Below are 13,273 nucleotides of genomic sequence, written 5' to 3' on the forward strand. Positions count from 1 at the left end.
AGCAAACATCACTGAAATTCACTCTTCAAGTAGTGTCATCACATTAGAGAATTTAAAAATACTAAAAGAACAGCCTACCTGAGAGCCGACTACAGTACAGACTCTGAGAGAATTTAACAATACCTATGACAGATGCTTCCTTCTTCAGTGCAGAGAATGCTGATCGTGCAGATTGATGGTTCAAATCCACAAGAGCTAAAGCATACGCAGTTATTGCCATAGTAAAGGGGCTCTGAGCAGACAACACATTTTTCATCAAATAATCTCCTGCTTTATTTTTAGCATCATGGATTTTCTGAAAAGATGAACAGGCTACAGCTTACATCTATTAGACTTATTTTTAAAGAAACACATCTATCAAGACAATATAAGTATATATAATTTCTTCTACAACATATCTTACAATAAAGTGATCCAGAATTTCATTATTGTTTTTTTACTGATTTTGAAAACAAAGACTAACAAAGCAAATAAATCTTAATCTTTGAAATTGAAAAAAGCCTCTTGATTTCTTTGAACAAATGTTAAAGAAAATGGAAGAAATTAGAAATTAGAACATGACCGCTGGCAGAACTAAAAATATTATTTACCTGAGTAGGACACATTTTAATTGACTTCTCAATTCCAATAACAGAAAATGCTGTGAGATACAAAGATTTTTCTTTACCTTCTCTAGGTAATGTACCCTACAAAATCAAATATGTAAATATAATTAAATAGAAGCAACAGGTAATTTGAATAAATAGAACTTTCTACAGTTTAGGTGAGAAAACAAATAGAAATTCCTGTATGAAATATCAGTTTGGTTTAACTGGAAAAATATGTTGACTCTTTTGAAGGTAATAGCTTATTTGTAAAAAAGAGACCAAAATATATGAAGTTACTGGCAAGCCAGGACTATTATATTGTAAAATCAACTTACATAATTTTTTTCTAAATATTAAGAAGTGGCAAGCAGCTACTTTTAGCGGGAAAACAGAAAGGTTTGCAAGATAGTGCTCTTCTTTAAATGAATTTAGAAAAAGGCAAATGTAGTAAAACTCTCTTGAATAGGTATTCTGGTGAAATGCAGCCCAAAATATCTTGCATTCCTAGAACACATTACCTCCTAGTGACTTCAGCTTTTACTGTATATGCACAGAAAACGTTTGGTTTTCATACCTGTAGTTTCACTGGTTGGTAATTTGAAAATTCACTGAATGATCCATCTGGCATTTGACAGCTATCAATCAACCACAGAAGTGAATTACAAACAGAAATTTGATCAAGATTTATATATTGATGAACTTGTCCAAAAATCCTTAAAGCAAAAGCTGTCAACCTGCCAAGGAAATCAAACATTGTATTCGTTTTGATTAGGAGCTACTACCACATTGCTAGAGGTTAGACACGAATTTGCACTATTTATGATTTAGGTATACTACACACTCCCACAGTTCAAAGAAATACTGCAGATGAATTTTAAATTTAACTTAACAAATGGGCAATAATTACTCAAATAATTTTGAACTATGATCAATTTTTATGTTTAAGGATATGAACTCATTACATCCCTAAAAGATTACTTTTTCATATGCAGAGAACTTAAGGAAGATGTCTTTGAAGCATCTTATTCCTCCCTTCTGTAAGCCAGCTGCATTTGCCATTCTGAAAAGCAAGACAGTGACTATGTATTTTGCCTGATTTTCAAAGGCAGATTCTGTTTTCCATGAACAGTACTACCTCTCCTGTTTGATAGCCTTTAAATATCATATTTGTGTTTACAAGAGGTATGTCTATTTTGCCCTTCCTCATGTCCCTGTACTTAGCTTTCCTTCTTCAAACTTGGGGTGCAGAATTTGCCTGAGCTTATAACTTCTGCAGGAAACCAAGGTCTACACAGTTCTTTTGCAAAATCCCAAGCCCAAAGAAGAGGTTTCAGAACTGAGTGAAAATCCTACAAATTATCTCAGATATGTCAGCTCCTAACCACTGGCCCAACTTGGTTATAATGGTGTGAACTATTGGACATAAACAAAAGATTTAGCAAGTGAAAGCAAGGAATCAGAATACTGTTCAAAGTTGTAAGCCCCATTTAAATTGACCACCAAGCTCACCTCTCATGATTACTTGAAAGTATGACTCTTTAAAAATTAGTTATAATATGAAAGCAAAGGGGTGAAACAAGCCTTTTCTACCCATTTTAATCAAAAGACCTTTTTAACTTACCATGTGCTAGCTTGCCCATTTTTCCACATGCTATATGAGAAGTCAGAATTTCTGAATGACAAGATGCTTACAATTCCTATGGGATATATTAGGCAGAAAATAAGTTATGAAAAGAGATTTATATTAAAATTGTATTTGCTCACTCATATATATTATCTTTCTCATTCAGCAAAGTTTATGCACCTCTACAACTCTGAAGCAAGAGAAGCAGCTATATTTTTCTACCTTCTTTCATCTTCCTCCTCATTTGAGTTCTTGAAGTTAAGGTTTCAGGACCCAGTAAATGCCAGTTGTTTGACTCTTCCAAGTAGTGAAACACATAAAATACTGGGGCAATACTCATAAACTCTGCCTCTGCACTGCCCTTTGGCAGATTAGTAAGAATACTAAGACCAGTAGGACTGAGGATTGTGGCAATCGCTTCACCCATAAGATGCCCTGTGGAAAATAAAAACCAAAATTTATTTTAATAAGAGATCATGAAAGTGAATCCAAGGGCAGAATCTGACTGATACTTATGTCATTTTATATCAAGTATTTAAAATTCTACACAAAAAGGCGATTTGCAAAATGTTGTATCAAAAGGAAAACCTAGGAGTAAATTCAGATAAATTTAAACAAAGGAATGTGAAATAGGAGAAAAAGAACGTATGTACCGAAAGTACATATGCAGTAGACTAAAAGTTTCAATTCAATTTACCTTTTACACTGACACTTCTATCAATTTTTGTTTTAGGGACCAGATTTAGTGGGACTTTGTATCGAAATTCTTGTCGTCTCTTGAATGAACCTATAATTGAAAATGTACATATATATATATATATATCATATGGCACAATCTAAATCAATTGACGATTCAGATGTAATAGCTAGATTTAAAGGTTACAGCTATCTGAGAAGTCAGGAACAAAAATACCAATGACAACTTGAAAATTAGAAATATGCCCTAATGCACATGCAAACAATATCAACCTTTGAAAAAGAACAGATGCAAACACTTCAATCTTTCTTTGCCTTTTTGGTTAAGAAAAAAATCTGATCTGGACCTAAACTTTGTGGTTTCAGATTCATCTCTGGTTAAATGAGAACATATTCTATTTTCACTGATAAAGCAACTGGTTTTCAAGCACACTGAGAAAAGCTTAGAATTGTATCATAGTAAAAGATACATATAAAGGTTCCTTTAAGAAATGAATCCAAGTTTTTTTTTTGAAAGACTAGCTATTTTGAGATGGATTTGTTAGTCAATGAAAGGACAAGAAATCCTTGGAAGGGACATATGAAGAGTATTTCAGGAAGGAGAAATGCCAATTTTTTCACATTACAGAAAACTTGATCATCATGAATCAAGAATATGAAAAAATCAACAAAGTAAAAACATGGTATGATCAATTCTCTTACCATAAACACCCTGTGGATCCAAAGTGAAACCTGCATGAAGTTCTTTCTTAATGCCTTCTGGCTGAAATCATTAAGAGGAAAGAAGCAGAAAATGAAAACACTTTTGCTTAATCAAATATATTAACTGAAACAACAGTTTAAAACCATAGTATTTTTGCCTTCTATATTCTTCTGTGTAGTTGAGTTTACTTAACTGTTCTACATCTATTCTACATACATTTAAGCTAGTGTTCTATCTCCTAAAATTCTTGAGAAAATTTAACAAAAGATTTAAATAAAAGCTTAGGAAAGTATAAAATAACAAAAAAGTGTCTTTCAGTGAAGCATGCTTAAACAGTTGAAAATCCAAACCAAATAACTTCAAATACAGTATTCTCCTTGCTTACTAAGTTATAATCTATTTATATATGTAATCTTTCTGACAATTATTATAATCAAGATTTTAAAATGTGCATACTCAAATACTCAGTCATGCATTTTTCCACTGCATACACCTCAGTGAATTCAATGATACTGTGATATTTTGGATTATGATAATATTAAAATATAGCAATATTTATATATTGATTTAATATATTTTTATTTCTTATGACGGAATCAATATGAAATTCAAAACCACTACATTTTCCTTTTTTTTCTTACCATTACACGTAAAGTTTTAATTACGGTTTCACTGTTCCTGGCTGTCAGCAATGTAAAGTTGATAGTGTGAAGACCTAATTCCAAAGGAAGTATTCTGAATGTAACCGGTGACGAAGAAGCACCATCTAGATTCTTAAAATTACAATTGGGTATCCTTGATCCAGCAGTTGCAGAATCTCCAAAAGAACAGATTCCATTTCCAGCTGCTATTTTAACACAGAACTGAAACGTTGAAAGACTTTAAATGTTTCACCTCCATGACAGGTACAACACTAGAGAAATATTAAAGCCACTGAAATACTATAATGAGAATTCTATTACTGTAATACTACTTTTCTGTTTACAATGAGCAAGTAAGTTTGAAATGACTATTACTTGCACTAGAGACACACTAACAATGTTCATTAGCAACACCAGGGAACCACTATACTAGCCTTCATATACATACCTGCTTCATACACACAGCTTTGTATACTTTACTCAAATTTTTTCAGTAATAATTTTGCACTTCTGTTTCATGTATTTCCTTAAAAATAGTCCTTTTATATTAAATCCCTAGACAATGTAATCTGTGAGCTCTGGAGCAGGTCATTCAAAAAATCGCATTGCTTTTTGACAGTGTGCAATCAATTGGAATAGAAAAATGGTATTTTAACTTTCATTTTTTATCAAGTTGCTAGGCAATAGCATGACAACATTGTAATTAGTGGAATGGCTGGAAATGAAACAATTAATGATTGGATTTCATTGTTACATAGTTATGCAGAGCACACATAACACTAGCTGAAGGACTGGAGAAATGTGATCCAAGGATCTGTTTATACTGGATACTTGCAGGGGAAATTTTTTTTTAGTTTATTATGTTAATCTCTCTGTAGAGCTCATTAAGACTACAAGTTACCTTGATTGCAGCATCTCTATAGTTATAAACTGATCCTTTTAACTCAATTTGTTCTCCTCGCACCACAGAATAAGGAACATAAACGCTCAGGAAGATATCTTTTACAACTTGCACTTCCAATGGTGTAGCAACACATATACCTAAGAAAATTAAAAACATAAAACCAGACTATTCTATCCATCCTTCTGATAAACAAGTCTAAAAAAGTCTTCACATTCTTGCCACCTTTACTGATGACTTATCATTTTTCAATATGTACTTTGAAATTGTCCAAGCTTTTAAAAAGTGACCAGGCTCTTGCTTCCTGTTCCAAGTTGCTGTCTCCCTCTTCACACATACTTGCTGACATACCAGTCCTTTGGGCTTCTTCTCCTTCTTCCCAAAGTGAGAAACAAATTTCCTGTTTGGACTACCATATATATCAGAAAATTTGTTTCTTCCTCTCCTCAAGTCCCTGAGCTATTGAGAGCAGGACACTGTAAAGTTGTGCCAAGGAAGAGTCACTCACTATTTTTCTTACATTCTTCTTAGTCACTTATTATGGCCCACTGTCAAACACAAGATAGGCTTTGCTTTCCCAGCCACTTACATTCATAACAAGAAATGAAGTAACTTCCTTTCCCTAAAATACATATTTTGATGCTCTCTTTTCCCATCTATCAACCAGAAAATGAACATTTTAGAACATATGTGTCAAATGCAATGAGAGGTTCTGCACAGTTTGAACAGTAAAGCTCCCTAATCCTATCTAACAATCTAATTAGGTTGCAGTACCTACCTTTATCAGAAATGCCAAGTTGCAGTACCTACCTTTATCAGAAATGCCAACACCTTGTACTTCCCAGGTAGTCAGCGAATCAGGCAAGGTGACAGACAGAGTCTTTGACCTGTGTTTAGGAGTGTTAGTACATTTATACATTATCAATAGCCATCTGTTAATACCAGCAGCTAATCAACACAAAGACAGTACATGCCCAGAGCAACTCCTGTATCTAAGAGAGACTTAGGTAAGACAAAATACAAGAGCATATTTAGAAAACAGGACTTCTGGATTTTTGTTTGAATAAACTTGGTTTTAGCCAACTTCACAGAAGCTGGTGTTTAGCAGGTCGAAAGTGAAAGGAAAAGTGACTCAATCCGGGCACCAGACAGCATATCCTGCACGGAGGGAAACACAGCAAGAATTGTTTGTGTGCTAAAATGCAGTCTTATACATCTCAGGTACAGCTAAGGCTACCCAACTTAACCTCAATTTTAGCATTTACCTTCTATAAAACTGATGACTAAGTCAAATGTTGGTAACTAATTTGAGAAAAGTAGTACCTTGGAGAAACTTGGTGAACTTCCCATAACCAGCTTTCAGGGAAGTAGCTGCGAACTTCTGCCTCATCCAGTTCCAAGATGGCCTCAAAATCTGAAAAACATAAATAAAGCAAGTAAAAAAACCTCAACCAAACCACCTGCCAACGGCCTTCCACCAAAGGCTTCAAAATCATTATCTTTTTCTTTTGTGATACTGTATTCTGCTTACTTGCCTCAGGTTAGTCCTGATACAAGAAAAAAAAAAAAAAAAAGGTATCTGAATACCCACAATCAAAAGTCGGTGTTAACCCCACCTCATCTCTTTACACATGTGAATACCTGTCCGAAATCCAGACAGATTAACCTGTTATCAAACAACTATAGGGAGAGAATGGAAGACAAGAAATTTCACTCTCACTGATCTTTCCCGAGATGTTACCCATTGGCTGTTTCAGGCCCGGGCAAAGGATTCAAATTCAGCATTCAAGTTTAGCATTGCCTTCACAGGCAATGATGCTCTCTTACTGCTGTTCTGCTTGTTCTAAATATGGGTGAGTAGAATATAGCTCTTAACAGAATAAAGAACTGCTCTCCTATCCCTCTTTAGGGGTATACAACCAAGGTCTTTGGAGACCGGTAAAATTCTTTCTGGAATAACCCTGACAGGTAATAGAGAGGCATTAATAGATTAACAAAGCCATCACCTTTATATTTACCCATATTCTCCCATATTCTGCTGGAAAGTGTTCCACCACATATCCATACGAGAGGTAAAGCTCTTGTACTTACGCATTCTTGCCAATATTAGAAGCTTATTAGGCTCTTTCTCCCGCAGTTTGTTTGCAAATTCACAGCAATCTCTGAATGCAGAAATGCACTTTGCATTACTCCGAATTCGTTGAGCTCTGTCACTGCAAGTCTCACTGACGGGATATGCTCTTACTCCAGCCATGCAGCATTTTCGAATTTCTGGATGTACATATTTGGATGCTGAAATAATAGTAAAACAATTCCCTTCCTTGAGATGAAGTTTTTATTTCCAAATGCATTGTAACTTGTTATATTGAATTTATTTTTTAAATTTGCAGAATTTCAGTGAAGGTACAGATTTGAGGATCAACAGAAACTTGTAATTTTTCAAAAGCTAGTGACACACACTTAATCACCACTATTCTGAATTAAAAATATAAGTTAGATAAGAGCAGTTGTATTACATTTTAAGATTTAACAGTCAAAGGTTCTTCTGACAGGCTTGGTCCCTGGCAGGTGGTCACTGGGAAAGACTGCCATATGGTAGTATGTCTCTTCAGAATAAATAAAGATCTTAAACATATGCTGTATTTTCAATGTGTACTTAAATCTTGTCAACTTCAAATTCAGCATATGGCTAAGAGGCTTTATAAATGGGGTCCTCTCTAAAGTCATCTTCCATATTTGTCAAATGTCTCTCTCTCCACTACATTAAGTTAACAACAATAGTTAAAAGTAGTAAGCAAACACTCAGATCCTTGATTTCTAATGGATGTGATTTTTTTTTCATAATTATATACTTTGAAAGATTTTTTTTTTAACACCTTCTTTGAGTATCTTCTCCTTGAAATCAGACCGTTTGGTTCTTAAAACTTCATTGCAAGTTTCACCTGTTAAAAAAATAAATTAAATAAGTACAGAAGACATGACCTTTTTTGTAATAGCATAATCCACTTAAAAATAATTCCACAAAATCACATTCCAAATTTGGGAGACTTTTTCTGTTTACTATTTTAATTACACAAAATAATTTTCATTTCAATTACAGTAACTGATCCACAAGTCATAATGTTTTCCTCCCTCAAAAATCATTAGTATATGCACTCTTTATTAATTTAAGTTCCAACTTAATAACCGAGAGTCACAACAGAATATTTCAGAAAAGAAAAGCCACGATTTCATGTTTAAAACAAAGGAATATACCTGCTTCATTTGAATCATCAGCATTTGCATTAGTTAAAACTGTAAGCCCAGCCATGCGGAATACATCAATGTTGTTCCGTCCTCCTCCAGCACCACACCCAAGGTCACTCTTTTCCAACTGTAGCATTATCTGAGGAAAAAACACAGCAGCAGCTAACTAAAATGTGGAATATATCATATGATGAATGAAAGCGTTAGACTTGTAGAAAGGCCACTTGAGTCTGGAAGATGTCCTCACAACGCACTGATGAATACCATTGAGCAATATTTGAGCTAATTCAAGCACCAGTACCAACAAAGCCACTTTCTTGTAGCCCACATCAGAGTTAGAGTCATGCAGATGAATCAAGGTGGAATGCTTCACTGATGTGTTTTAACAGTTCTGATACTCGGACTAGCTTGTTTAAAACCAATTCAATAGTGCTATTAAAGAGATTCAAATGATTCAAGGCTAGTGCAAAAGTATTTTCCTATTCTTCTCCTACGTATTTTGTATCTGACTGTTCTGAAGAATTAAAAAAATGACATGTTTTATCATAGGAATGGAATTCGTTCAGTGACATGCTATGTAGGTTTTACTTACATAGACACGTATCTAAAATTCTACAAGGACTGAAAACCTCTATAACCCACTGAACATAATAGCAGTTGCCATGCCATTCTACCAGTATGCCTTGAAAATACAACCTGAAAAGATTATAGCAAGAACTAGGAAGGAGAATGTAGTCTCCACGCCTCTTTGATCAAGCAGCTCTCTTAACACCGCAACCTGGTTTTGGCCAAATCTGAAGGGTTCTGATGATACAGTTCAGATCTGCCTTTAAAACCACAGTTTACTTTTACCGGAAACCAAAATACTGTAAATTAATTATTTTTATAATTTTGAACTGTCAGATTTAAACCAGCAACTTTTATTCTGGATTGAATTGCTCTTCTGCCTATTTTCAGGCTTACTGAATGCATGACACATAATAGCTATCTGAATATGAACATGAAACAAATAGCAACTTGTTTTTCCTTTGTGGCTACTACTTAACTTTTTCCATTGCTTTCTTTCCTCTTCCTGTGACTCCATACACAGCCTTGTCAATAGATGACAAAGCAACAAAGGAATTGAATTGTGTTTTCATGTTAAGCGATACAACTTCTGCTGGATTCAGTATCTCTTTGCTTGATTGCAGCTTAATCTATAAATTGAAAATCAGTATCAGTAATTTTAAAAGCACATTGTTCCAAAATAAACCCATCTGAAGGCAGACACTTTAATGAAGTGTTAAAGAACTTGTGTAAATCCAAGTTAAAATCTGACCATAAAATGAATGCACACTCACAAATTTTAGCACCTATTTTGCTACTCACATCAAGACTATTCCCACATTTCTGTTCCACATTCAGCCAAACTGAATCAGCTACTAACTCAGCCGTTTCTTCTGCCACGACTATGTAGTAAACAATAAGACGTGCTGAAGGAACCATTTCTTGGGTTATCTGAAAAGTTAAGTGTTCATATTCCAAATCCTTAATTCTGTTCTGAGTTCCAAAGCTTATTATCTTCCCTTTTGATGTGATCTATAATAGAAGAATAATGGAGAATAAAAAAGTCAAATTTTGTATTTAATATGTTTCTTACATGTAATAATTACTTGCATTTAGATATAATCCTACACACACAAAAATGCACTTGGGACCAGTGGGTCTAGTTCAACAGAAGGTAGCTCCCTCCCTCATCCCCTAAAAAGAAGTACTGTCTCTGCACATCTTCCTGTACATTTCAACTCCTGAAATAGCTCTTAAGACTAGCACTACTTGTTCTTAATCCCAGTCTAAGTCAGATAAGAATTCAAAACAATAGAGACTTAATATATAATTTAAACATGAGACTGTTAACAATTTTTTACTGTAAGACTGACAGATTGTATATGGAAGGAGCAGCTGTCTGAGCTGCATGTATTCTGTGCTGAGGATAATTCCTTATTGTTGTGGGTTTTCATTTATGACCATATATTAAATCACAATTCAATATTTTATATGGAAACATCTGTTACTTACCAAATAGCTGTAGTGATCTATTTTATGAATATACCGACTACGTGGATATACATTAATACTTATTAAATCCCCTACTTCTAGTATTTTGTGGTTTGAAGCCCAGTCAATATATAGATAACTCTGACTTAATGATGAATAAGCTTTTGCTTCATAGGTTTTCCTTGCTTGGTTTTCATCTAAAAGACGCGGATCTGCAGTTTTTACCTGAAAAGATAATAAAATGTCTGAAACTGGAGGAAACAAAAACCTTGTGTCCTGACTTCTGAATAGTTTAAGTACGGAATTATACGTAAGAAAAAAAAATAGTTACAATATTAAAAGCATTCTGCAACATATTATTTAGAGAGATTAATAAAATAAAAGCCAACTCAAGACTTCATGTTTTCTTTAATAAAAAGACCTAAAAATATCAAGTCAAATATAAAATGGTAGTGTAGAAGCATGTACATACATAGAGCAGAAAAGGTTAATGATATGCCTCCCTACATAATCAGGGAAGCACTCTTGAGAGATTTGTTTGCACACAATTCATTTAGATTTTTTTGTTTAATAATTATTAAGAAATAAATGTGATAAATTATATTTTGTTTCAGAACAATTTAATAAAGACTTTAATAGAGAAGTAATGTTTCATTATAGCACCTGTATTTCATAACTGATTATTCATAATAGTCTCTAAATTTATGAACTCTTAACTTTTGAGTGTAAAAATCTTCCCATTAGTGTTGTACATTCACAAAAAGTACACAATAGAACTCTCAAAGAAATAAATTAATGGAATGATTTAACTCACTTGAAACTCCAATATTTTGCTGTCGGATGGGATATTAACAACAAACAAAGCAGTTCCATCATTCATGCTTGTTTGTCTTCTCCCAGATTCTGAACCCTCTCCTATCAATTCAGTCTCATCCATTTGCTCACTAAATGATTTTGCAGTGACTTTTATAGGGACATTTCCAACAAAGTCATCTACTGTATCTTTCACCTGCACCTGTGCATCAGAATAGATAATATTTCTTACATTAATGGTGACACTTTTCAAGGAGAAAACTTTCAAGCTGCTAGGCTTCTTCTACAATAGAAAGTTTAAAAAAATTGTAAAAGGTCAATGCAAATTAAAACACCTACAGTAATATATACAAAAAAGAATAAGGCTTCTGCATTATGGGTTTTATGTTATAATGTGCAACAATACTGCTTATGTTAACTAACCTTAATGAAGAACGGAAGTCCAGGTTTCACAAAGAGAGGAGTAGCAATCAAACTTAACTTGTAGGGAGATACAGCAAATCTGACTCCAGCAAATTCTGCTTCACCACTGAGGCCACCTAAAAAAATATTATGCCCCTTTTAATAATCACATGCTAGAGCCTGTGTTTTCTCCATTTGCCTTCAAAGGGCAGCACAACCTGTCTGTTACAGTGACGTCCTTGCATCTAGAGAGTCAACTCCTAGCACTGTTGTGAAAACAAGTAGCCAAAAAAAAAAAAGTTTAATCCCTTAACATTTTTACAGTGACGGATGGGTTGTTCTTCCCTTTAAGTTTTTGGAAGAAGGACTTCTGTATACTAAAGAAAGTCTGATACTAGGAAAGTTATCCATATAATTTTGTTTTCTAGTTCTGTTTACATTTGCAGGTAAGTTAAAAAACAAAAGATCAATTAAAAAGCAACTTACCCCTAGACTCCAACACTGATGCCAAAATATATAAATAGGACCCATCCAATTCTTCTAGACTTTGAAACCCTATAAAACTCACTGCTTTCCTACTGTTAAAATTGATCTGAGCAATTCCATTTTCAATCTGGAAATGAAATATAAATAATTACTTTCTAGTCAATAATTTAGAAATAATACATAGATACACTATATGCAAATTCTAACATGTTTCTGTTCATTGCCTATTTTCAGAGGAAATCAAAGGTGGAGATGTTTTAATAAAGAAGAATTCTTTATTTCCTAAAATTATTGATAATCAATCAACCAGTGGCACATATTGCAAAGTCTGCATGCAGACCCAACAAGAGGTAGGAATATACAGAGATTTCCCCACTAAATGAGGAAAGATAATGCCTTTTATCATTCTTCAACGACTAAATCAAAAAGGCCAGACTAAATGAGGGAGGGATAATTGGTGGAAAACAGACTGCCCATAATACATCAATATAATTTTGATCTGTTTGTCTCCTATCATGATTTGGTATTACTACATCGATCCTGTATTTCTTTCGTTTATTCTGTAATAGATAGCATAAAAATGATCTCATAGAAATTTCAACCACACATTTCTATGACCCTGATGACAGCATTATATAGGAAAAGTTGACACTGAATAGCTGTCAATGCGAACTAGGAGTTGGGACCCATTCTCATCAAATTTAATGGGAAAACCTCAGTGGAAGTGGATCAGTCCTGAACTAAGCATATGAAATCTACACAAACTAGGCTTGATTCTTCTTACCTTAGTTACATGCATTGCACGAGGAATCATTCTTTTTCCAGTTTCTTCAATTATTCCAAAACGAAGAAAAACATCAGCACTTGCAAGCCTTTTATTATAAAAATAGCTAAGAACAAAACAACAATATAAAAGCTTTTAAGATTACTTTAATGGCTGCAACAAAGCATTCATTTTTGAAGAAGAGTAATTTCCTAGACAAGAGATGGAAAACAAATGTCTGTGTAGCTTTAAACACTTCTGTTGAAAAATAATCACTTTGTTAAGAATCTTTAAAAAGGTCACCTAGTTCTTCTACAGAGCAGAAAGGATTGTGATGATAGGGCTTCTTGAGGAAGTAAAAGAGGAAACTTCTG

The 13,273-nt window shown here is 33.9% G+C and overlaps 1 protein-coding gene across 1 annotated transcript in view; it reads right to left on the bottom strand.

Moving 5' to 3' along the window:
* Window positions 1-13,273, bottom strand: part of C5 (complement C5) — a 30,111-nt gene that overhangs the window by 8,844 nt on the left and 7,994 nt on the right. The window contains exons 8-28 of the mRNA XM_009913686.2: window positions 12,921-13,026; window positions 12,137-12,263; window positions 11,672-11,787; window positions 11,250-11,450; window positions 10,457-10,660; window positions 9,767-9,976; window positions 9,445-9,594; window positions 8,408-8,537; window positions 8,029-8,094; window positions 7,244-7,444; window positions 6,476-6,566; window positions 5,963-6,039; window positions 5,153-5,292; window positions 4,252-4,473; window positions 3,610-3,670; window positions 2,909-2,998; window positions 2,434-2,646; window positions 2,209-2,284; window positions 1,162-1,321; window positions 591-686; window positions 124-295 (exon numbers count right to left, since the gene is read on the bottom strand). Of these exons, the coding sequence (XP_009911988.1) occupies window positions 124-295; window positions 591-686; window positions 1,162-1,321; window positions 2,209-2,284; window positions 2,434-2,646; window positions 2,909-2,998; window positions 3,610-3,670; window positions 4,252-4,473; window positions 5,153-5,292; window positions 5,963-6,039; window positions 6,476-6,566; window positions 7,244-7,444; window positions 8,029-8,094; window positions 8,408-8,537; window positions 9,445-9,594; window positions 9,767-9,976; window positions 10,457-10,660; window positions 11,250-11,450; window positions 11,672-11,787; window positions 12,137-12,263; window positions 12,921-13,026 (2,909 nt within the window). The remainder of the gene's footprint in view (window positions 1-123; window positions 296-590; window positions 687-1,161; window positions 1,322-2,208; window positions 2,285-2,433; window positions 2,647-2,908; window positions 2,999-3,609; window positions 3,671-4,251; window positions 4,474-5,152; window positions 5,293-5,962; window positions 6,040-6,475; window positions 6,567-7,243; window positions 7,445-8,028; window positions 8,095-8,407; window positions 8,538-9,444; window positions 9,595-9,766; window positions 9,977-10,456; window positions 10,661-11,249; window positions 11,451-11,671; window positions 11,788-12,136; window positions 12,264-12,920; window positions 13,027-13,273) is intronic.

Source organism: Haliaeetus albicilla, chromosome 26, assembly GCF_947461875.1.
Source record: "Haliaeetus albicilla chromosome 26, bHalAlb1.1, whole genome shotgun sequence".
NCBI classification, from domain to species: Eukaryota; Metazoa; Chordata; class Aves; order Accipitriformes; family Accipitridae; genus Haliaeetus; species Haliaeetus albicilla.